This window comes from Dasypus novemcinctus, chromosome 17, assembly GCF_030445035.2.
Source record: "Dasypus novemcinctus isolate mDasNov1 chromosome 17, mDasNov1.1.hap2, whole genome shotgun sequence".
Taxonomy (NCBI): domain Eukaryota; kingdom Metazoa; phylum Chordata; class Mammalia; order Cingulata; family Dasypodidae; genus Dasypus; species Dasypus novemcinctus.
This window is the reverse complement of record NC_080689.1, coordinates 67,516,294-67,541,414: the sequence shown is the minus strand read 5'-3', so window position 1 is coordinate 67,541,414 and position 25,121 is coordinate 67,516,294. Positions and strand designations below refer to the sequence as shown.

At 44.0% G+C, this 25,121-nt stretch overlaps 1 protein-coding gene across 2 annotated transcripts; it reads right to left on the bottom strand.

Annotated features, from left to right (window-relative positions):
- Positions 1-508: 508 nt before the first annotated feature.
- Positions 509-12,593, bottom strand: MTHFD2 (methylenetetrahydrofolate dehydrogenase (NADP+ dependent) 2, methenyltetrahydrofolate cyclohydrolase). Of its 2 annotated transcripts, none has more exons than XM_004467987.5 (8): positions 12,432-12,593; positions 7,073-7,257; positions 5,436-5,558; positions 5,011-5,163; positions 4,533-4,640; positions 3,340-3,432; positions 2,555-2,680; positions 509-1,741 (listed from the first exon to the last, which is right to left on the bottom strand). In XM_004467987.5, exons 1-8 carry the CDS (start codon positions 12,530-12,532, stop codon positions 1,578-1,580), a joined length of 1,053 nt encoding a protein of 350 aa, XP_004468044.1. In that variant the 5' UTR covers positions 12,533-12,593; the 3' UTR covers positions 509-1,577. The 2 variants fall into 2 exon arrangements, with proteins under 2 accessions (XP_004468044.1, XP_023447333.1); XM_023591565.2 differs by lacking the exon at positions 12,432-12,593 and adding an exon at positions 12,017-12,157.
- Positions 12,594-25,121: the final 12,528 nt, after the last annotated feature.

Genomic DNA, 25,121 nt, shown 5'->3' with positions numbered 1-25,121 from the left:
ATCAAGAAGTCCTCTGAAGGGGGGGATGTGGCCCAAGGTGTGGAGTGCCCACCTCCTACATTGGAGGTGACAGGTTTGGTTTCTGGTGCCTCCTAAAAAAGCAAAAACCACGAGGAAAACATATGAAAAAACCAACTCAGGGAAGCCTATGTGGCTCAGTGGTTGAGGGCCAGCTCCCACATATGAGGTCCCTGGTTCAATCCCCAGCCCTGATACCTAAAAAAAAAGTCCTTTGTAGTAAATAAACACATGGGTTAGTACAAGACTGAGAACAAGACTAACCACTTGAATTAGTCTGGCAAATTAAGCTCATGGCTTGGCAAAGCCTTTTGGGACATAAGACTAAAAGGACTATGCTGGTTTCTCCAAGGCTCTTTCAACCAATTTGTTTTAAGTTAGAGGATTGGCTTTTATCAAACGTAGGTTGATTCCATCTAATTTGAAAAATTAACTCTAGTTCAATCACAACTAAGACAGCAACATGAAGATGCAATATTTCAGAAACTCGTTCCACATCATACCAAATGTTTTATTTTTATTTTTTTAAAAAGCTTTAATCAGAAAGCCTGATTAGATTCAATATTAATTCAAGCTCTTAAAAAAAACCTTTTAGGAAAATCAACAGGTTCAAAGAGAAAAGCAAGCAAGTTCTGACAATTCTTTGGTGGAAAAGTAAGTTAGTTGCATACTTACACAAGCTGCCCTCATGATTATCAAGCCTAACTGTGACAGTTTTGTTTTTCAAAAATAGGTTTCAAGGTATACCAAAGAAACCACATAGATACTCTCTGGTAGTAAAAAACTTAACAATGAAGTTTAAAGATATAATAACAGCCAAATATGACAACACACATAAATAATTTATAACATAAGCCTTTTCAATCCCAGAAAACTAAAATGGGAAATCTCACTGAATGATAACATACATAAAAACAAGAGCTAATAACAAATAGAATCCTAGACATTTTCCCAGTGACTAAGCCACAAAATGGGAACTTAGCAATACTATTAGGATGGAGTTGTTCTTCTTTCTCTCCCAACTGTTCTATTTAGGTAAATCTGGCTATCAACGAATACATGTATAAATCTGGTAATTGCTTTTTTTACTCCTTCTTACTTGCTATAATTTCTTCCATTTACCCTTCCCTTAATTTTCTCTGGCAACATTTTTCCTTTGGTTTGACCAGTTGAACTCAACAGGTTTGGAACCTGAAGTGAGTATCAACTCTTATTAAAATAGCACTTGGGTAAAGCAATCCGAGAAAAGGCAAATTTTAACAGCTGGAGTGGCACACCAAAGTGAAGCATCCGTTCCCAAGGTGACAATGCCCCGTGTTACTTGCTGGGAAAACTGCTTCTCTTGGGTCTCCTGGCTCAGCAAGGATGCTGGAGTGCTCCTGGGTGAGGTGCTGGCCGAGAGTTACCTGTGCCAGCGCCCACCCATTTTAAACTTCCAATAAATACAAAGCACCATTTTAAACCATTTCAGAAGAATAAAAAAATACTGCATTTCTTTTGGCCTGTTTTGCTTCTTGAACTGGCTGGGAAGGCTGTTCATGAAAGAGAAGACTAAACAGTTAATTGGTTGCTGCTCCAAGCTCTTTCGACTTCAGCACTTCCTGCTCTTCAAGCCTCAGCAGTTTCTTTGCAGCAATCACGGTGTTCTTCATGAGCATCGCCACTGTCATGGGACCGACGCCCCCAGGGACAGGAGTGATGTAACCTGCTTTCTTCCTGACTTCTACATAGAAACAAAAAAGGCAGACTGCATCAGGTCTGACAAAGGAAACGGGTACTTTAACATATGACAAAAGCAGCACGCACAGTAAAGGCAATAAAATACAAAAGCATCTTCAGAACTCTCAAACTCATAAATTAATACGTGCTTATGCCATTTCTTAATTTTACATACGGTTTGCCCAAAGCACTAAGCAAAGTAATTTTTCTGGCAAGTGAAAAGTAAGATTTTTTCTTTTAACTCAGTCTTAAGGGAAATTGCCTAGATATCTAGACTTAGGTCTTCAACAGTAAAAAAAAAAAAAAAAAAAAAAAAGCTAGACTAGAACTAACAGCATGAAATTCAGATAAACATAATACCTTAACATCAGAAAGCAGAAATCTACTAGCATGTCCCCAAATTTCAGGAATATGTCTTTTTCCTGGACTATTAACATTCCAGTTCTGTCATCTCTATCCTCAACGTGAAAATGAGAAATCTCTAACACTTTTGAGGATCAATGGCTTAGAAAAACCACTTCATTAAATTTTCAAACTTGTTGAAAGTCAAAAAGTTTCAATTATGAAATAGGCCTAAGAAAATAAATAACCCCCTAAAAAGTTTATACCTAGTCTCCATCGTTTTTTGATACAAATACCTAAAATAATTCTAGAATGGCTAGAATTTTAAAAGATTTCTCTTCATTCTTGTGAAAGACATTTTAAACAATGTAACAGTGACATAAGTTCAAAAATTAAAGGTAAATGATCTGTCTTAAATGTCCATTAAAGGTGGCATTTATTGATTTTTATATTTTAAAAGTAGTATACCATTTACCTTCAAAATCCACATCTCCGACCAACTTGGGCTTAGCGGTTGTGGGATCTTCCACTCTATTTATTCCTACGTCAATGACTGCTGCTCCTTCCTTGATCATATCTGCAGTTATCAGATTTGGAATGCCTGGGAACAGAGAGAAGAATGGTCAATTTACTTAGTACCAAAAAGAAGATTTCACCTGCCAGATTCTTGTCTAATTTCCATTCCAAGAGACCTGGGAAAACAAATTAACATGTTTTATACAATTAAAAAAAAAAATTAACCAAGGAATGATTGTAACAAAGTTAACTACTGTTTAAAAATACAATTAAAAAGAAAAAAAAAAAGTGCTAGCATCAATAGTAACAAATATTAACAAATAGTAACATATATCCTATCTTTTATGCTTGCTTGTTTTGGAAACTCACAACTTCTCTATAAAAAACAACAACAAAAACCCTATTGTGGCTCAAGCAGGTGAGCACCTGCTTCCCACATGGGAGGTCTCGGGTTCAGTCCCCGGTACCTCCTTTAAAACACACACACAAAAAAACTATTAACCAAGGAACCATTTAAACCTCATGGAACAGTTAGAAATATTTTGAAGCTTAGAAATAGCACCGACCCACCCAGTGTATGGTGGAGTACTGGGAACCAGCATTCCAACCACAACTATGTAAACAGGCCAAGTGCCATTTCCAGGGGAATCTGAATGGAATGGCAGCAGTTAGGCAGGCAAATTTTGGACTCACACATTAAGAGGTACGCCCTCACCCTTCTCTCCCCATCCCTTGTGTTCTTACCTGCAGCAGACACCACAATATCTGCAAGAATTGTATGCTTTTTCAACTGTTCTTTGGGAGTGTAGCGATGAGATATTGTAACAGTTGCATCACCTATGAAGAAAAAATCAAAGCTGCAAATGTTTGTCTGCCCAATAACACACACATCCACACCTCAAATTATCTTTTTAAATAGCTCAGGAATGTAACATTTTTTCCTTAGTTGCCCTGACTCTGAGCCGTAGGTCAAGTAGTCAAGCCACTATAGAAATTCAACATCCCTGAAAAATAGCTCACTTTATGCTTGTACCATATTTTCTAATTATTTACTTTGTACAGTGCAAGCAGTAAACCCTAATTTAAACTATGGACTATAGTTAATAATATAATTATAGAAATATTGTTTCATCAATCATAGCAAAGGTACCACACTAATGCAAAGTGTTAATAATAGGGAAAACTGTGTGCATGAGAGGGTACACAGGAGCTTTGCGTTTTCTGCATGACTTTTCTGTAAATCTACACTTCTGTAACTGGGGGAAAAAACAAACTGAATTGTTGGTATTTTTACATGTTGGTCCTAGCCTTACCCTTTATAGTCATATATATTTATTTCTTATCCTATTTAACGGCCTTTCGAGAATTACCTTTTCTAAACAAAATACACTAGAATTACTCAAGGCTAAGAAAAAAAAGTGTACTAAAAGATATTATTTAGAAATAATTTTTTTGCTCTTATTTCTGTTGTAACCATCTAAGGTGTCACACAAATTAAAACTACTTAATATAATGACACATTAGTAATATCAATTCAGTCCTTCACAATGGCCTAAGATATTTTTCTAGCAAATGACACAATTGGAAATTGACTTTAAACAACTGCTTCTCAACTCCAGCTATCGAAGCCACAATCGGAAATTTCTAAAGGCAAGCCCAACTAGGTCCTCATACGTGAGCCAAGGGAATTTCTAATTGTCTACAAGCATGCTTATGCGCAAAACTCGAGTTTACTTCTGAGGCGCATCCATTTCTGAACTAATTCCATAATAAAAGAGTAATAAAACTCCCTGGTGACATTTAGCAGGGCTTCTGGAAAAAGACTCCTCCCCAAGGTTCCTAGCAAACAAAGTGAACGCCCCCCCCACCCCGCAGCGCGGTGCCTGCGGGTTCCCACACGGGAGGAGAGGACGCGGCTGGAAAGGCCGTTCTCTCACCTCCGGGCCGTTCGTGGGCCCCGTCTGTGTGCAGTAACATCGCAATGGGCATTCCAACGTTTTTCGACCTTCCAGCCACAACTACATTCTTCCCTAGAGTTGGAATTCCTATGAAAAGAACATATGTTTGCATTAAAAGTAGAGTCTGGCTTAGGATGAGCACGTCGGGGAAAGAAGGCCGGGATGTGCTAATGAAGGCAGTCACTAAGCTGTGGCCTCATCAGTCAAGCCGAGCACTCATGCGACATGTCATGAGGGCTAAAAGAAAACAGGAAGAAGCACGCTGGAAAATATTTTAAAAAACAAAACAAAACAAAACAAGTCATAGGAAACTGTTGAGAGGGGTTACCTCTGGGCAGCAGGACTAGAGGATATGGGGAGGGGGTTTCCACTCTGTGGTACTGTATGGGTTTTTACCATTTCCAAGTCCTACTTTTCTGATACCAACACAGACACACAGCTAGGAGGAGGTACCTACCAGTTCGCTTAATTATCTCCCACACGCCCCACGGGGTGGCAGGGAGCATGGAACACTGGTCCAAGCACATCCGCCCGACATTAATTACATGAAAGCCATCAACATCCTTGTCTGGAGAAACAGCGTTGCAGATCTTTCGCTCGTCAATGTGCTCTGAGAAAGAAAGCACAGCGCTGGCCTTCCGTCACATATTCAGTACCGCTCTGAGTTAGCACGCTAACCTGTCCCCTCTACAACTTGCCCCGGTGATTCGCTCCTCCACCTGCACTTCACATCAAGCCAAAGCAGCTGCTCCTATCGGAGCCACTGTCCTCCTGTACAACTGCCTCCCTCCGCTGTCCTTTGTACCGGGGCTGGGTTTATAAGGCAACCAAGGCTCTCCACTCCCCAGAAATCATTTTGAATGGTATGAGTCCAAAACTCACCTGGAAGGGGCAGCTGAACGAGGAGGCCATCTACATTGTCATCGCTATTTAGTTTATTGATCAAGGTCAACAATTCTTCCTCTGAAATCGAAGCTGGTTTCAAGATCGTTTCGCTGATGATTCCTATGATAAGAAAATTGCAAGGTTAAGAAAAACACTCAGGCACTGAAGGGGCTCTGCAGTTTTGCCCGCTGAGCTCCTCTAGTGCAGAGGTTTTTTCAATTGCTGCACCTACCCTGCTAGCTGGAAAGCTGAATCAGCTCACAAGGAACCAAAAAAAGTAACTCCACAAATATATGCATTAGAGAATATTAGCTTGGCACGCTGTGTACATAATCCCATGCAATCATTAACCCCACTTTACAGACAAGGAGACTGAGGTTCAGAGATGGAAAAACAAGCCAGCTAGTGACAAAGCCAGATCTCTGCAGTTCAAGTCCACGTGCCTTCCACTGCACCATGCTACTCCTAATGAGTTAAGAAGTGGTGACTCACTATGTCCTAGAGGTCCCTAAGGGTTTTTTTTCAATTAAAAGGACAGGAGGGAAGCAGACATGGCTCAACGGATAGAGCATCCAGCTACCACATGGGAAGTCCAGGGTTCAAACCCAGGGCCTCCTGGCCCGTGTGGTGAGCTGGCCCATGCATGGCACCACTGCGTACAAGGACTGCTGTGTCACGCAGGGGTGTCCCCCATGTAGGGGAGTCCCAAGCACAAGGAGTGCGCCCAACATTGAGCTGCCCGGCACAAGAAAAGCACAGCCTGCCCAGGAGTGGCTCACACACACGGGGAGCTGACATAGCAAGATAATGCAACCAAAAAGAAACACAGATTCCCAGTGCCACCGAGAATATAAGTGGACACAGAAGAACACGCAACAATCGGGGGGGAAGGGGAGAGAAATAAATAAAATCTTAAAAAAAAAGGACAGGAGGCCTTGATCCCTCAGTGATAAAGAATAGAGGATACCAAGGACATATCAGCCCAGTAATTTGGTCTAGTCACACCAGCAGCATTTCGCAGCCCTCTACAACAGAAGAGCACCTGGTGCTTGGGCCACTGACCCAGATGAAAGTGCAGAGCCCCTTTCATCTGCACTCACACAGTCGTCTGCAGTACAGCGAGACCGGAACAAGCCTTCCGTCGCTCAGACCCACGCTGTCTACACGGTCTGCAGTCCAAAAACCCTTTGGAACCACTGAGAGATTTCGGAGGAAATGACTCTGGCTCCTGGGAAACAGCTTTCGGTCTCTTCCCTACCTGAAGGGTGCTCTGGGCACAGCGCTGAGGTCACTTCCATCTTCCCTCCTAACACCCCATGGCCGTAAACTGCAAACGCCCAGACATCTCAGTCTCCCATCCCTGCTCAGGGAAGGTCGCCTGTCAAGCATTAAACTCTAAGAGGAGAGCTTACATTTCAGAAGACACCAACATCACCAACCACCTTCTTCCCGCCCAAGTTAAATCTCCCAGGACTGACAGCTGGACCTCTTTACGACAGCGCTTCGGTTACAGTTCACTCGCATTGCCTTCCTGTTCGTGTTTTCTAATCAGTGACGGGAATGATCAATCCCAGCAGAGTCAGCCTGAGAGAAGCCTCCGGGCGACACTGTCAGCGTGTGAGCAGGACACATACCCACATCCGCAGCCGCCCGCGTCTTGTTGAGGACGTAGGAGTGGCTGGCAGGGTTCTCGCCCACCAGAACGACGCTCAGCTGCGGCCGCTTGTGGCCCAAGGCCACCCACTCTTCCACTTCCTGCCGCACTTCCTGCTTGATCTGCTGGGCAAGTTTCTTTCCAGAAATGATAACGGCTTCATTTCTGCAGAGGGCGACAGAATCACAAAACCAAACAGCTTGACTTTTTGCAAAGAGACCAGACAACAAAATGTTGCTGTTAAAACCCAAATCTTAAAGTTTAGCTTAAAGTACACAGTGCCTAATCGGAGGGGCAAGGAAAACCTGTAAAGGCACTTTCAAAGGGATAAAGTTGTATTTGGCTACACGGTTGGAGGGATAGGGCTCACAGAGTTTAAGTCACTGACAGCTAGCAGGTGGCGGAGCAGGGGTGCCTATGGGATCTAAGGCCAGAGCTCAGGCTCTTAGCGGCTATACCACCCTGCAGCCCCCACCCATCAGGGCCAAACAGAGTGGGGGGGGGGAGGTCTATCACTGGTTTGATTTGCATTTCTTTGACCCCTCCCCACCATGTTGTTAGAGTTTTTCCCACATGCAAATATGCCACTTGTGGTTTGTTGCCAAGGCATGTGTCCAATCACTTCCCAGTCAGTCAACCGGCTTTTCTGGACAGGTCAAACCTCAAAATGCCTATCATTTCCCACAGCCCCCTGCAGGGGAAAATCACCCTCTTAGGTGGCAAATGTGCTCTACCCCAGGGCCCCACCGCCCCACCCACAGCTACACAAAGCTTAGCCCAGCAGGAGCAGTGGTCGTTAGCCACTCCAGGGGAGTTCAAACCAATGCAATTACAGTCAGGGATCAGAAAGCAGGAGCTGGAGGAAGGGGCAAGGAGAAAACTCAGGATCTATTATTAAAACAACCTTCCAGTTTCCAAACCATGTTCCAGTCTCTGAAAGGCTAGCTCTTTCCAGAAGAACTGGTTTAGGAGAGGACAGTGGAAAGACGGGAGAGGACTGTGGGAAGATGGTGGGATAGGAAGCGCCAAGAATCGGTCCCTCCACCAAAACAATGACTGAACTGGCAGGAACCATCTAAATCCACCACTTTGAAACTCTGGGATCCATGGGAACACTGCAGCATCCAAGAGCTGGAGAAGGGGCTGGTAAACTTGATGATGAGCGGATGAGTTTGACCTCCCTGTAGCCCACCACTGCTCTTCTCCCAGCCTCCTGGTGGGCAGCAGTGGAGGCTGGAGCTCTGGCTTCTGGCGCAGCTTGCTAGTGTCAGGGTGGGACAGAAAGAGCAGGTCCAAACTCCTGGGACATATGATCTGATCCCAGGTCTCTACTTTGTTTTATTGAATGAGTGAATCTTTATCGTGGGCTTTCTGCATGCCAAGCATTGTTCTAAGTGTTTTCTCTGCATTTTTCAGTTAATCACAAATCTATTAAGAGGTATTAGCTCTATTTTACAAATGCCTAATCTGAGACTCAGAGGTTAAATACCTTGCCCAAGGTATTAGGCAACTGAGGTGTGCCTGAGCAGATCTTTACTTCTGATCAGCTACAGCAGATGGCTGGGAGCCAGCTGAGGGTATGCTCTAACCCTCCTCGGGCAAAGGCAGCACAAGGAAAACAGTTAAAGGGATGCAATTAACCTGGTGGGTGTTCAGTCAAGACATGCAGCTGCAAAGGTCACAGAAGAAGCTCCTGGCACAATGCCGGGTGGAGCCAGCTTGCACTCCCACCTTGGGTCCTCAGCTTGGGTCCTCAGCCTGTTCCAGAGGGAGCAGAGTGGGAGCAGAGTGGGCCGTTTGCACACAAGGTGCACGTGTGTTAGAACCAATCTTTTTTTTTTTTTTTAAAGATCTATTTATTTATTTTTATTCCCCCCCCCCCCGTTGTCTGCTCTGTGTGTTGGCTTGCATTCTTGTTAGCAGCACTGGGAATCTGTGTCTCTTTTTGTTGTGTCATCTTGCTGCCTCAGCTCTCCGTGTGTGCGGTGCCACTCCTGGGCAGGCAACTTTTCACATGGGGTGCTTTCCATGCTGGGCGCACTCTTTATGTGTAGGGCTCCCCTACGTGGGGGACACCCCTGCGTGGCAGGGCACTCCTTGCGCGCATCAGCACTGCGCATGGGCCAGCTCCACACGGGTCAAGGAGGCCCGGGGTTTGAACCGCGGACCTCCCATATGGTAGACGGACGCCCTAACCACTAGGCCAAGTCCACTTCCTGAAATCAGCCCCTTTGAAACTCAAATCTAAGGGAACACTGGGCAGCACCCAGGAGGATCCCACTAAAAACAAGTGTTTCCCTTTAGATTTCAGCCCTTGGTGTCAGGAGGACTTTTCCAACCTCAAGACCAATGAAACAACAATTTCCTGTAATAGCATGTATTTAATTCTTAGGAATACTGGATATCTTATGTGATCAGACATGATTCTCAAGACTTTTTTAAAGTTTTAACAATCAATTTTTAAGACTTTAATGCCTGCTTGGTTGCATTATGATTAAATATCTACTTTAAAACAAATCTCAATGTCTTAGATATAATGCAGTGATTTTGTATCTACTCCTTATATTAATATGTATTTGCATCTTATAAGGTATTAGGAAGGCCTCATGACTTTATAGCAAATCAAATACTTTTACCCTGATTTTATGTAAGAATACTAGCATAGAACAAATATTTATTAATAATAGATTCCATACATATCCAAGATACATCAAGGAACTGAAAACATTTTAATATTTCAAATACATTTCAGAGTTAAGTTGAAGGGAACATCCTAGAAAAGATTTTGCTGATACAAATACCCATGGCAACATTCCTGAAAAATTCCAAACCTTGGAACACTATAAGATGAAAGACTTCTTAAAAAGAGCTTGGGGCAGTCATTTACATTGCATGAAATAACATTTATAAAGTGCCAGCTGTATATGTTCAAGAAAAATTAATTTCTTAGGCCCCTAGGGCCCTTGGTTCAATTCATATATGTAACAGATATAATAACTGACTGTATAGTAAGGAAGTATGTTTGTGTCTATACAAAATAAATACTCAGAAGGGCTTAGCTGGCCCTTCATTTAAAAAAAGAACTTCTTATGAAACAAAAAGAATTTAGGGAAAATGGTAGCAGCACATTTAGGCTAAAAGTGATATAGGAGAATTAAGGACATAGGGTTCTGGGAGAACCTGATGTTCCAAGTTCCAGTCTGAGCTTCCAAAGGCGGGTTCTGGATGTTATGCCAATTTTCTTAAAAAAAAAAAAAAAAAGGAAACAAACCTGCCAAAAAGTAACAAGAATCAAAACCCAAAGCCACAATACAATGGATATTCTTCACAATATAACTACATTTTAGCCCTCCTCTACAACATGGTGAGAGTGTCATTACCTAACTCCCCAGTCATCCCTTTTGCCAGGGGCACATAAAGTAACTGCCACCCCAGAGTAAAGGAAGAAATGCAGACTCGGCTCAGTCCCAAAGGGAATCCAAAAATTACAGCTACATTAGCTGACATTTATTTAGGAATTAAGTGTTTTCAGAGATGGGCTTAGAAAATTTTCCATTAAAATAACCAGTCAACAAACAATTTTTTTAAAATTAACAAAAAACAAAACAGGCAACAGACTAGAAAGAAGATTGCTCAAATAAAATTCAAAATAAAAATACAAGACTGTAGCATCTTCACTTTCCTCCCAATTCAATAGCTGACAGTATTGTAGTTTTCCATGAGAAATTAATATCAGGCATTTTACAATTCATGACGGAGTAATTTTGGAAAGAGCTCTGTTATATGCTAATTACTGGAAGCAGTAATGAGTGAACATGAAAAGGGAGATAGAACTAACATCTATTAAGCACTGGATGTTTTGATAAGTTTTTTGCATACATCACTCTCACAACCACCTTGAAGCTATGATAATAACCAAGGATTGCAGAAGCAAAACACATACTCAAACCTCTGCCTCCAAACTCCATCCTTCCCACTATCCCACTGTGTCTTAGTCTCCAGAACTCTCTCTCTAGTGGTGAGGTTTATGTTCCTGAAACTTGTGGTATGAAAAACCATCACAACCACCTAAAATAAAAGAAATACATGCAGATTCATACTTAGTTAAAGTTACCACTCTCTCGCATCCATGCACCCAGCAGTAAGCAAAGCAGTACATCCTAAAAATACAGAACTGTGATTGTAAAGATGCAGTACAAATAGTTTTGCCTTCAGAGAGTTGGAAGACTACTTTTCCATTCAAAAAGCAAGCAAAAGGAGAGCATGTTATTCGAGAGTGTAAGCAAACCGGTCCAGATCTTGAGGTAAGGATCTTTATACTTGAATGCCCCTCCAGTCTTCCTTCAGAACTCAATAATCCCCATTCTGTGCTCCAACAGCCTCTTGGAGAGGTCTCTTATAGCACTTTTACAACTGAGCAGAAATTAGACACGTGTTCGCCCCCTTGACAAATAACTGAGTTTCACTAAGAAAAGGGCCGCTTTCCCTCATCTCTAAATTCAGTCTAACATAGTGCCTGGCACGCAGGAAGGGCTCAGTAAACGTTTGCTGAGTAAAGGAAAGACCTACTGTCACAGGACTACGTGCAATGCAAAAGCTTTCGAGGCTGATGGAAACAGAGTGCATAGATCCGGGGAGAGAAATCAAAGCCTTCCCCTCTCCCCCCAAGGAGTCTTCCACTTGGGCTTAAAAATGGGAGTTTGTGGTCCAAAAGGATGAGGAGAACCTACTGCCTGCCTTCGGAGACGCAGAGAGAGCTTCCCCTTCCCTCCTGCCCGGGCACGGAGCAGCTCGAGTCACTCTCGCCAGGCTCGGAGCAGCTCGGGGGTGGGCCGGGGCACACCCTGGTGACGACACACCTTTTCTTCTTTTTTGGGAGGGGGGGGGTAGAGGCAGCTGGAAGAGCAGCGCCAGCCCCACCCACCTCCCGCAGCAGAAGGAAGCGCGGGTACCCGGCAGCCGGCGCGGGGATTTCATCAGACTGCAGCAATGCCCCTCCGCCGCTAGGGTCCCGGGCAGCGGCTCCTCGAGAACCAACCCCGTCCTGGCGCGAGGGTCTGCTCCGCCTTCCCCAGCGCAACTCTCGGCGTGGCAGCCTCCGGCGGCCCGTGGGGTCTGGCCAGACTTGGGCACCTTCGCGGGGTCGCCTGGCAAATCCGCGCGCCCCAGGCCTGGCCCGCCCCAGGCAGGGCGACGCCCCGACCCCGGGGGCCCGGGGGGGGGGTGGGCAGCCCACCGCGCCGAGCCAGCGCCCCCGGCCGCGCCCCGCGCGGGATGCTCGGGAAGGTCCGCCCTCCGCCCCCTTCCCCGCGGCCGACCCAGCTCCGCGACCCTCTTACCGAACCGCCGAGGGGTGGAAGGGGCGATGGCGGGGGCGGCAGCTCTGCGCGGGCCGGAGCAGCCGCGCCGCCAGCCGGGACACCAGGCAGCGCGCAGCCATGCGGGGACCGGGCCCGCGCCGGGAGGGAGGCGCGCGCGCGGGCCGTACGGTTATACCGCGGCCGCGTGGCAGGTCCCGCCTCCCGCCCGCGCCCATTGGTCCCCGCCCCACTGTCCGTCGGGCCTACGGGAGCTGAAGTAGCCAATCAGTTGTCTTCCTTAAACGTCAGCGTCGTAGAGTGAAGCCAGGCTTAGGATTGGAGCAAGGAGGGACGAGGAGCGACGCCCGGGACCGCCTGGAAGCCGCGGTCTCTCCGGTGATTGGCTGAGGAAGGCAAGTCCCTGCCCGGCGTCGCAGGTAGCCCGGGTGGGGTCAGCAAGAGAGAGAATTCGTCCATTCATCCAACAAATATGTGAGCACCTACTGTGTGCCAGGCACTGTAAAAGGTGGATGAAAAGACAGGCAGCCTACAGTCTAGTAAATAAAGAAAGAATGATGGAATGAGATCATCTCCATTTGGCAAAAGCCTAGTAAAAATTGATTCAGGCAAGAATTATCAATAGGTGTCAAATCAACTGGGTGAAAGTTTGGTCAAGAACAAAATATTTACATGTCCGGTTGCCAGATTTAACAAAAATACAGGAAAAGCCCCTTTGTCCTTGTGGATGGGCCACTTCCCAGTCATGACTTTGCCGCTCGCTTTCCAAAACTCAGGAACGGATAGACTGAGAATGTGACGGTGCCGGCAGCCTGCAGTCTGCTTCCAAAGACCGCGAGCCCCGTGGGGAGGCAGGGGCCACGGCCCGTTCAGCTCCAGGACCTGCCGAGCCTGCGCCCTTTCATTCGTCCTTCAAGAACTTCATCCCATGTCCCTCCCTTCAAGAAAGAATCTCTCTCTTCTGCCTTGGTGCTTGGCGAGGGAGGACAGGCAACTGAAGGGCTCAGTCTCTGCTCTCATGAAGCCAGGACCCACAGCAGATGTTGAGGAGATGCTTGTTGATTGAAAAAGCAGGTTCTAATATCCAAAGAGCTCCAGGGAAGCCAGAAGGCCTTGATCTGTGGAGCCAAGGTGTGCGGCACCAGGCTGTCTGGGATGAGAAAAAGGAAATAAAGAATCCTTTCCTTTCTTCCCAAAATAATAATAATAATAATAATAATACAGGAAAGGGGAGTGGATGTAGCTCAAATGGTTGAGCACCTGCTTCCCATGTAGGAGATCCGGGGTTCGATCTCCCTTACCTCCTAAAAAAAAAATGCAGTAAACCCAGTTAAATCTGAATTCCAGATAAATAATTTTGGAGGGTCATACTTATACTAAAAAAGTATTTGGTGTTTTGGCAAGTGCTATCCAGGAAATACTCGTGAGACAAACTATGAATTGCAGCCTGTTTAATGCCCTCTTTTGGTTATCCATTTTAAACGGGTTCCCCTTGGGCTCCCACAGGATATAATCCCAGGAGGGAGGGGGCTGGGGTGCTGGACTTCTCTGCCTCCATGCCCGCTCCCAGGCTTATCAGACCTGACCCCAACTAGGAGGGCAGGGGTGCAGGGAGGGGGCTCAAAGCAGAGCCCTGCCTATACAGGGGTTCCCAGGCCGAGCTCTGGGCACTGTGAAGCTGCTTTTTAAAGACTTTTTAGCAGCCACCAGGTTTGCCCCCAGGCCTTGCTGCCACTGCCTTCTCCCACTGTCTCCCCTCGGCTGCAGTGACAATGGTGGAGAGCCGGGGGCTTCATCCGAGCCTCACCAGCCCACCTTTCTATCCCCACATCCGACTACCTTGTCTGGGACAGGGTGGGAAGGCAGGGGAGGGCAGGCCCAAGGTGGACACCAGGGGGTGGTCCCTTAACCCTTTCCCAAGGGGGGTCACATAGTTAACCTTGACTCCACATTTAATCTTCCCACTTCCTACTACTAAATTTCTCGTTACAGGTTTGTAAAATGCTTTGCAATGTGTTAGAAACTAAAGATGCCTTGTTAGTGAAGTTCTGGTACCGCCCACAGCCACAGTGCAAGAGGTTATTGCTTCAGGATGCCCTAGGCCCCCCGAGGCCTGTTAGCTGGAACAATTGATCTCTAATATCTTAAGGGCCTTTGACTGCTGGTTTAACTGGGAAACTCCCAGGCAGTAGAGGCCAAAAGTAAGACTGCTTTTAAGACCTTTGTAAGAATAGGTGGAAGAAGAGGGAGTTTTCAGTCCCTTTTCCAGGAAGAAGCAATGCATAGCTTGGTATCTCCCAAGGGCTCTGTGATTTCCAGGGTAAGATCAGATCACCCAAACATCCCCTGAGACTTAGCTCAGGTACTTCAGTTTGGGTATTAGTGTAGTCAGTCTTGGACTCTGGAATGCCAGGGGTGCCAGGAACCAGAGCAGTAACTCTGAATGTCTCCCAAGACTTTAAGAGCCTGAGCGCTTCATTTCAGAGAGCAGTGAAAAGTCCCCGAGATTTAGCTCAGGTGCTTCCATTTGGGTAACTGCTCCCAGCATCTCCCGCCAATTTGGCTTGGGTGCTTTGGTCAGAACATCAGGGTTTTCAGGCATCTCCCAAGATGTAGGTCGGCTACAGGGATGCCCATTGGCAGGGCTCTGGATTACACTCTCAGGACACTGAGACCAGAGCATCAACTCCAAACAGTTCAGAGTGGTGAAATGCTTTAGTCAGACTTGGACTCTGGGTAGCTGGGTCAGTCTACTCAAAAGCACTTCTTTATTCTTCCTAGCATAAAGGGCATGGTCCCTAGCCCACCAGTAGACTCCCACAGGAATGTCATCTCAGGAACTGGGAAAATTTGCCTACTGTCGGTCTACGTGGCCAGCTTCTGTACGGGATCCTGAATTCCAGTTAAACCAGTGTAAAAGAGAAGGAGAGAGAGAGATGAGGGCCAAGAACCATGTGGTGATGTCTCCTGAAAGGGATGAGAAGATGCACCTCAAACTTCCATTAACTCCCTTTCAGAAACAGCCTTCTCAGTATTAAACTTGGTTGTACCTCAGAAGGCGAGTGAATGGGATCAAGATCCAGACCAGTTACCAAACTCCTCATATGCCGTCAACTGAGATCAAAACGTTCCTAGAAATGCTGAGGGTGTAGAATTCTCTCTTCTGTTTTAATCTGTGCTTAACTTTGTGTTCAACTTTGAAATCTGTGTTTAACTCTGTCAGTTTGCTTGTGCCTAGGAAATCAGATTTGGGGTTCACCTGTTACAAATTGGATAATGGTGAAAGGTAACTTAAAAATGAGTCTTTAAATATCAATACTGTCTTGCAATTACATTTGACATATAAACCACAAATGGAATTGGTTCAATCACTAGAAAAGCAGAAAACAGCACAGTTGTTATTAAAAAAATTCTTGTGGCTTAGTTAATAAAAGTGCTCAATTTGCTTTAAAATAAAAACTTACGAGAAACTGTAACTAAGAGTTAAGATCATTATATAGGGGAAGTGGACATGGCTCAACTGATAGAGCATCTGTCTTCCATATGGAGGGCCCAGGGTTCTATACCCAGGGTCTCCTGACCTGTGTGGTGAGCTGGCCCACACGCAGTGCTGCCACACGCAAGGAGTGCTGTGCCACGGAGGGGCGCCCCTGTGTAGGGGAGCCCCACACGCAAGGAATGCACCCTGTAAGGAGAGCCGCCCTGCATGAAAAAAGTGCAGCCTGCCCAGGAGTGGCACTGCACACACGGAGAGCTGACACAGCAAGATGACGCAACAAAAAGAGACACAGATTCACTGTTCCACCAGAATATGTGAGTGGATGCCAAAAAACACACAGCAAATGGACACAGCAGACAACAGGGGTGAAGAGGAGAGAAATAAATAAAATAAATCTTAAAAAAAAAAATCATTACATAGGTGCCTTTATATTATAAAAAGCAGAAGGATAATAACCGAAATTATAACTGGGTAGATTTAGCCTAAACCTACTTTTGTAAGTATAATCTTAAACTAAACTAATATTTGTTTGTGGTTACTTCAAGTTTAGCCCCACCCCTTGCCTTTGCTTATGGTTATTTCATGACAGCTTCTGACCCCTGTGACTCAGGGGAAAGCAAATTCGAGACACCCCTGTCTCCTGTCCTTCAACTGGTATTAGTGACCTTGCTTTCTCTCGGGGCTCCAAGTGTGGACTAAGTTGCTGCCTGGTGGGATTCTCAACCCTTGGGGTTGAACATCCGCTCCTCCAGTACGGTGGGTGCCAGCGTTCTGTTATTTCCAAGGACTGGGAAGCGAGGGAGGCCTCCAGTCTTGACTGTTGGAGGTTCCTGTAAGAAACGAAGATTAGTTTACTTTTCACATAAAGGAAGAAAATATTGATTAATGTAAGCTGGCAGCCTACTGCCTCAGTCTCCCACTTCCAGGTTAAGCGGGAAGAAAGGAAACCAGCTTAAGCCAGTCCTATAGGCAGTAAAAAAGATGCCCAAGAAAGAGCTAAGTCAATACCAATTCGGCTCTAAATTCCATTCCTTATTTGGCAAAGGGGAGCAGGTAAAAACTAATGGTTGGAATGTGATGGGGGAAGCGGTGAATCACAAACTTTTGCGGGGGAAAGTTAGATCTTCTTGGATAGGCTGTCACTTCTGAAGTATCCAATCTATGGAGAAACAGAGGAAGGGCTTGCGTGCTAGGCTTAGGGCTATAAATTGTGTCATTTTTCTTTGTTCAGGGTGCCAGCCACATTTTCTGGTTGTACGCCCTTTCTTGCAAGATTGAGAATAAATTCTTTTCTTCTCCACAATCGGGTGAGCCTTATTTTCTTCCAGAAGAAGATTTCTTTCTAACAGTTCCTAAGAGCAGCAATTCATGAGAGAAACCAGTTTCCCTGAGGCTTTAATGACCTCAGTGAGTTTATATTAGAACTAGTATTTTTCATCCAAAGTCTGCCAAGGTCAAAGTGGGAAATAAGCAAAGTTCTGAAGCAAAGGAAAATAGTATTTTCAAGCATTGGGGACATTTTGGTTATAAGCCAATAATTAAAGAACAAAACTCTTGTGCAAAACTGCATAGTCAAAGCGCAAATTAAAGTAATTAGAAATAGCCTTCAGAGAGACCTTTTGAATGTTATTTTACAGTTAAACTTATTTTGTAAAGGAATGAAAATTGTAACAGTGAGTTCTGTTTCTGTGTCAAACTCTTTATTCCAGTCTGCCTATTTACTCAATATGTATCTTCATACATTGGGATGGTAACATCAAATTAACAAATGGAAATTCTTAAAAGAGCTCTATTTAAATTGTAAAATCAAATATGTAGTTATACATGCAAATAAGCATTCCTGGAGCCCAAATTAGGCTGTACAAGATGAGAATGTCATATAGAAACCTAAATATAGAATCTACTGGGAAAGGAAAAAGGTTTTCCTAAGCACTTTAACCCCCACCCCCACCCCCAAGGCCTTCTCTGTGCAAGAGCTTTAGGGGAAAGAAGAAGTATGACAGATTGAAACTCTATCTTCTAAACTGGGGAATTAAAAATTAGTTTGTCCTGTAATTCCCAATTTAAACATTTTAACAGCCTTAAAATAACGGTGATTAATAATCCTATTGCCAAATTTCAGTAAGTAAAGAAAAAGTCATTGAAAGCTATGGAAAGATCTTTTAAAGTAAATTAAACAATTATAATTATTCCAGAACCTAGCAGTCAGTATAAAACTTAAGAAGTTTTAGCCTCCTGTAAAGGAAGGAAAAAGAACATTCCTTGCATAAACTATAACAGTTTCAATTTTATTTAGCTTCAGTGTTATCTCCCCAGGTTTATAAAATACCACATAAATGAATTAACATTACATGATTAATCTTTAAGGTGATAAAAGTTGTTAAGGTCATGTCTAATGAAATTAAGTTAAAGAAATGTAGATCTGCCCTCTTTTAAATGGATAAAGTAAATTTCACTGGTTGCTAATTGTAATTTAAGGTAAACTAACCAGTCTATATGGTTATGGTTAATTATAAGGAGTTTTCTTCTAAACTGAAGCATTTAAATGGCTAATTCCAGGAAGCCATTACGAATTAGAAACCTAAACTGATATTAATGGTAAAAAGTAACTTCATAGCAGGGACACCTGTTGGGGGACACCTCAGTCTGCATATTCAAGTGGTGGCAAGAAAAGATAATTTTGATTCCATTGGGAATCCTCATTTTTCATAAAATAATTTAGAAAGTAGTTTTTCCTATACTGGTAAAGCAAAATACCTGTTAATTAACATCATTATGGTAAAGATAAAAAGCAAAGTACTAAAAAGTTAAGTTCATTTGATATGTTACATTTTGCATTGGAAGTGTGTAAATATTAAAAAGAGATAAAGTCCAATATTTTCAAACTCTCTTGTGCATTCAGACCAGGATTTCAAAACACTGTATTTTGTCTTTCCATTCAAGTCATTGGCTAGGTTGGTCACTGACACCTAAAACAATAAAGGTATCTACTACATCTCTGTTGTGCTCCTGAAGTGGATGGAAACTACTTTGCAGTTTTGGACTCTACCAGCAGCCAGCGATGTTTCAAAATGGCCAGATATACAATGGACATTGCCTCCAGACTGGCACTGTTTCATGTTGTCAAAGGGTGCTATGAACCAAGCTGGTGAAACACTGGAGCCTACCTTTCTGGTTTCTCTCTAGGGCCAACAGTGCTGCAGCATGCTGGCTGTGTGAAGGGCATGCCAAGTGGAGCAATGACCACCAGAGTGATGGGAGTAGAAAGTACTTAAACACAATTGGCATTATGGCCTGCTCCCATGGAGAGATAACATGGATGTTATTGCAAACCTGGAGCTTAGATCTATTTAACTACAGTTCAAAGAGAAACTGAAGCATTGCTTAGTGCACTAATTAGTATTAAGTACTGTACCTATATGTCTGATGATTATGATTATTATGGTGATATCTTTTCTATTCTAGGTCATATGCAGAGGGATATTGAACATATTAAAATTCCTGGTAAACTTCATTTTCTAAGTAGTTAATGAACATGCCTGTAAGATAAAGGAATAGCCACCTTGCCTGAGAGCAGTGGGGGCAACAGTCCTTTAAAACAAAAAGCCACCAAATTAACTTGGGGGCGATGTCTCACAGTCTTCACCCCATACCAGGTGAAAAAAGTGTTTAACCCACGTCTCCCTCCTAGCCATTATTCCAGAACCTGTCCCATCATACATACCCTGGGGAGGGCTGGCAGACCCATGTGCCACCCTGCCAGGGCTAAGCATTTTCCCACCAGGAGGGAAATGGCCAATGGGGTAGCCAGGGCCCACTTCAGCTTAGCTCCTTCAAGATGGTCTATGGGTAACCTTTTCTCACCCAGGACCTGGAAACCAGGTTCTGATCAAAACCTGGCAAGAAAACAAGCCTCACTCTCAATTAAAACCAAAATTAAAGGAACTTTACTCTATAGTTCTGATCACCCCCCCAGCTTTTAAAGTTAAAGGAACTGCCAGCTGGCTGCACTTCTCCCGAGTGGAGCCAGTTGCCCAAGGAAGCGCCAGCTCACCAGAAGCACCTGAGGGGACGTAGGAGTGCCAGTCATTGGATGGCCTGAAATACAAAGCTAATTAGTGTCTGTGTCAAAGCCAACCATTCCCTCTAAGTCTAGAACAAATGCCTATTGCTAGGGGAAGGGCAAACCTGACACTCCTTAGGAAATCTTGTCTGCTTTCATTTCGTGTATTCTCTCCCAATACAATAACTAAAAGGGCAATGCCTCTTCTCATTCTTCTCCTCCACCATAGAAACTGGGATTGGCAATTTATACCAAGCCCCGCTGTCTATTGCAATCTCTCAAGGAAGAATGTCATCGCTATGTAAATCACTCTGAAATAGTCTCCAACAGTATTCAAAACCTGCAAAATAAAGCCCACCAACTTCAGGAAGATGCAGCGTTTATAGGCACCTGGCCTTTTCTACTTTTGTAATCCAGTATCCTTTCAGTGGGACCATATATCCAAAAATTCTAATTAAGTTATTTCTTCCAGAATCAACGCCTGTTAGCCACATGGGGATTTCATCCAGCTCCACCCACGATGCCTCCAACAACAATAGACTAGCAAAAGGGTTTTACACCTTGTCAGGTAGGGCTACTGCCCCTAACCTGCAGGAAGTAATTACAGAAGAATGACCATCTTCCTTCAGCACCTCTTTAAGAATAAAGGTGTGAACCCTCTGAGGGGGGCGTGGAGGCAGGCTAGCTAGGGAATCAGAGTCAGATCTGGAACTTGGCAGAAAGCCCACATGGCCATGGATACCCCACACGATGGTTGCTGGAAGAAGCTTGCAAGGACCCACATTTGGAACAGGATTTCACCCAGAATCAAGGAGAAGCCCCAGATATTCTCCAGGGGCCTTATCATTGGGCCCTCCTGAGGGACTGAGGGACGGGGGTAATCAATCAAAACAGCAAACAACTGGGATTCCTCGCCTGACATTATTAGCAAAGGGACAGAATAATTAATGGTTTAAAAAGCAAGCATGAAATTCAAATCACCCTGTTCTTGCGTTTTCTCCCTCTGTCTGGATCAGCACACATGTAAACCTGGGGATTTGTAATTATTATTGAGACTTGTAGTCTATAAATTAGCCCTTTTCATCTCTTTTCCCTTTTAATCTCTTTTCAGCCCTCCTCTCTACCTGGGACCCATAATCTGTTATATTCTCCCATTTTTCTTCTCTCCATTCCCTAATAAATTAGCCAAGAACCTAGAGAAAATCCGGCAACAGGTATTTATCTGAAATTCAAATTCATCTGGGCAGCAACACTCTTTACATGGTCTCAAAGCATCTCCCCTACAATATACTTATTAATTACAAAGGGAAAAAGTAGTACATTTCCAGTGGAGAAATCTGACAGACATCACCTTAATCATGTGATTAAAGTTAACAGCACAAGTCACATCCTGCCTCCCGATGGGACCCACATGAGGCCACAGCACTTCACAACTTTAACAAGTCTGAACATTTCATGAAGTGATATTTCTAAACCATTGAGTCTCCCAAAAAGTGTTACAGATTTCTTGTTTTCACATCGAAAGAAGAAATCACAGACTTGGAATATTTAAATTGTCTAGGAAAAAACCATACTCCTGAAACTTTGGGATGTGTTAGTAGATCTCAATGTTATCATGAAGACACATTAAACATGAATGTTCGGTGGATATGGAGTGTTTTGAGAAAAGTAATGAATTTTAAATAATCATTTTTCCATTAATAAAGAGACCTTGGCTATGACATTTAACTACTCTGTGTTCATCTGTGTATCTTTCTAAACACTAGAGGAACAACTGGGTTAGTAGTTGGAATTAGATAAGATAAAAGTGCCTAAAAAAGAACTTTAGGAGTAATGTATCTATCACTTGTTGAGTTACCTTTTTCTGTTCTTTTATTTTTTTACATTTGAAATAAAGTTATTAAAAAAAAAAATAAAGATATATAGCAGACAAACCCAAGCTGAGATACATTCTACAAGATAAGTAGTCTCTTCTCCTTAAAAATGTCAAGGCCACGAAAGACAAAGAATGAGGAACAATTCTTAGGGGAACAGATGTAGCTCAGTGGCTGAGCACCGACACCCATGTACATGGTCCTGGGTTCAATCCAGGACTTCCTTTAAAAAAAAAAAAACAATGCAGAGGAACTGTTCTAGATTAAAGGTGACTAAGCAGACATAATGACTAACTGCAATATGTGATTCTGAATTGGATTGTAGACCAGAAAGTAGTAGTTTCTTCCTTCCCCCTTCTTCCTCCTCTTCTCCCCTCTACTCACCTGCCTCTACTTCCTTTTTCTTCTCCTTGTATAAAGGATGTTATGGGAAAATTGGCAAAATATGAATGAGGTCTGTGGGTTAACTAAGAACATTGCATCAACATTAGTTTCCTGATTTCGATAACAATGCTGTGACTGTGTGCAGTGGTTGTCTAAGAGAATGTTGGTTTTAGAGATAAAGGAACATCATGTCTGAAACTAACTCTCCAAATGCTTCAGGAAAAAAATAATGTACATATACATTAAAGAGAAGCTGATAAAGCAAATGGCAAATATAAGATGTTAACAACTGAGGAATTGAACAAGTATTCTTTGAACTTTTCCAGCAACTTTTCCATAAATCTGAAATTATTAAAATTTTTAAAAGACTAGCAAGATTCCTGCCCTCATGGGACTTGAAGGTAAAGCAGACATGTAATGAGTGAGAGAAAAGACAAATAATATGGTCTGAGGCATCTCAAAACTGTGCCTGTCAAAAGTTGTGCAGCTCTGAGTATGCTCTGCAAGCCTCATAACTGGGCACTGATGTTTCGCTGCCCTGGCCCCAGCAAGCCCTGAGGTGAGGAGGCACCCAGGCCTTAGAGTTCTATGGCCCTTGCAGCAGAGAAGGACAGGAACCAGACATGTCCTACTTTTAGGACCCTAACCCTCCCACCTCCCCAGCAAAATTTTGGAAAGCCTATATTCCAAAAAAAGAACTCTTAAAAGTGAAAATATGAGGACATTATTATATATTTTTAATATTCTTAACAAAAGGATCTGCTTCTATGCACTCACAGTATTATATTGAAATATCATTTGGTTAACACATATTTTGTGCCCCAATTTTTAGTCCAAGTTCTGTAGGTCAGGGACGCTTAGGTTACAGCTCCAACTGGCCTTTCTACCAACTCTTTCTTTGCCCTGCCCTCCACAGAGGACGTTTGGTTGGCTCTCTTTTCTCAGCTGGAAATGCCCTCCTCTATCTGCTCCTCACTGACCACAGTTACTCAAGACTCCACCCCAGAATGCCTGACTTGAAAGTTTTGTCTCTAGCCCTCTGAAGGGGTGAGCAGGTAACTGAGCCTGGGACCCCTAAGCAGAGAGATACTGAACTAACCAATAGGAAGAGGGATTCTGAGTCAACCAATAGGGTAAGAGGGTGATTAATAGCTAATCAGCGCCTCCTGTAGCCAACCAATCAGCATCTCCCAGTTAGGATACCCTGTTTATGCTAATATGCTAATCTGGTTTCCAAACCCTAACCAATGCCCTTGCTTGGAACCAGTGATTGACCAATCAGAACATCGCAACTGGGGCTCCACCCTCAGGGATGGTCACACAGAATATATTAAGAGTGGCTCTGAAGCTCTGAGCACGCATTCCCTCTTTGCCCTGGCTAGAGGAACGTCAAGCTGTGAACACGGAGCTGAGCTGCAATGATGAACATCGACTGGCAAGTTAGCTGCAATGCCGAGCTGTGCGCTTCCACCGGCACCCTGGCCAGACTGGTGCCTTGGCCCAGGTTGAGCTGTAACACTAAAGTTGCTTCCACTGGTGCCTCAGACTTGTGCCTTGGCTAGACTTGTGCAGCAACACCAGGGAGCATTTCCATCATTGCCCAGACCAGTCTCGAGTTCAATACTGAGCTGATTAAATAAAGTTTGATTGTACTGAGGTCGCGTTTCTTCATTCTGAAGTACATCTGAGCCAGAGAATAAAAGTGGCGACAACACCCTCCATTTTAAGTGGGCCCAAATGTGTCAGTGACTGGTAAGAAGGAATTGGGATAACATACAGGCAAAATAATATTTTGTTTCAACACAAAAAATGGGCCAGCAGAATTAGCTGCCCTCGCTTCTGGCCTACTATAGCTCAAAGAATTCTCCTATTTCAGCCCTCAGAACAACATACAGATGTTATTTGTGCACCTATTTGTCTCCCTCAATACCACTTGGGCTTATCTAACCAAGACCATTCATATCTGATGACTTATAGCTCAGCGATCTTTAACATTCAAGCACAAAGCACATAAAGTACATCTATTAATAATAATCCTAATTATAGCTTATTTTTATTGAATACTTACAGTGCATTTGGCACTATTCTTTTTTTAAGATTTATTTTTATTTATTTCTCTCCTCTTCCCCCGCCCCTGCCCCAGTTGTCTGTTCTCTGTGTCCATTTGCTGTGTGTTCTTTTGTGCCCACTTCTATTCTTGTCAGTGGCACCGGGAATCTTTTTGCTGTGTCATCTTGCTGTGTCAGCTCTCCATGTGTGCAGCGCCACTCCTGGGCAGACTGCACTTTCTTTCGCACTGGGCAACTCTCCTTATGGGGCACACTCCTTCCGCTTGGGGCTCCCCTACACAGGGGGCACCCCTGCGTGGCACAGCACTCCTTGCGCACATCAGCACTGCGCATGGGTCAGCTCCACACGGGTCAAGGAGGCCCAGGGTTTGAATTGTGGACCTCCCATGTGGTAGGCAGACACTCTAACCATTGAGCCACGTTCGCTTCCCCCAGCACTATTTTAATAAGCACTTTATGTGTATTATCTGTTTAACACTCCCAACCACCTTATCAAGTAACTGCCATTATTATCTCCATTTTACAGATGGGGAAATTGAGGCACAGGAGGCTGAAGGAATGAGTCTTCACAGAGCTATAATATTAATGGAGGGGCACAGATTGGAACTCAGACAGTCCGATTCCAGAGCCCATTGTCTAATATTAGCTGCCTTTTCTTGAGTAACTTATTCTGTGAAGGCAATGGGTTAAGCATCATTTTCTTTCATCTCAAAAGCCCTGTGAGGTAGGTACTATGTTTCCCATTTGAGATGAATGAGAGATATTTGACTAAAGTCGCTCAACCAGCAGGATGAGGCAGGCTCTGCTCCAGATCTGCCTGAT

Coding starts and splice junctions, on each gene's coding strand:
- MTHFD2 (XM_004467987.5), bottom strand. CDS start 12,532: ATGGCTGCGCGCTGCCTGGTGTCCCGGCTGGCGGCGCGGCTGCTCCGG. Junction 5,559..7,072: donor GCGGGCGGCTGCGGATGTGG/GTATGTGTCCTG, acceptor TTCTTATCATAG/GAATCATCAGCGAAACGATC. Junction 4,641..5,010: donor GGAGATAATTAAGCGAACTG/GTAGGTACCTCC, acceptor TTCTTTTCATAG/GAATTCCAACTCTAGGGAAG.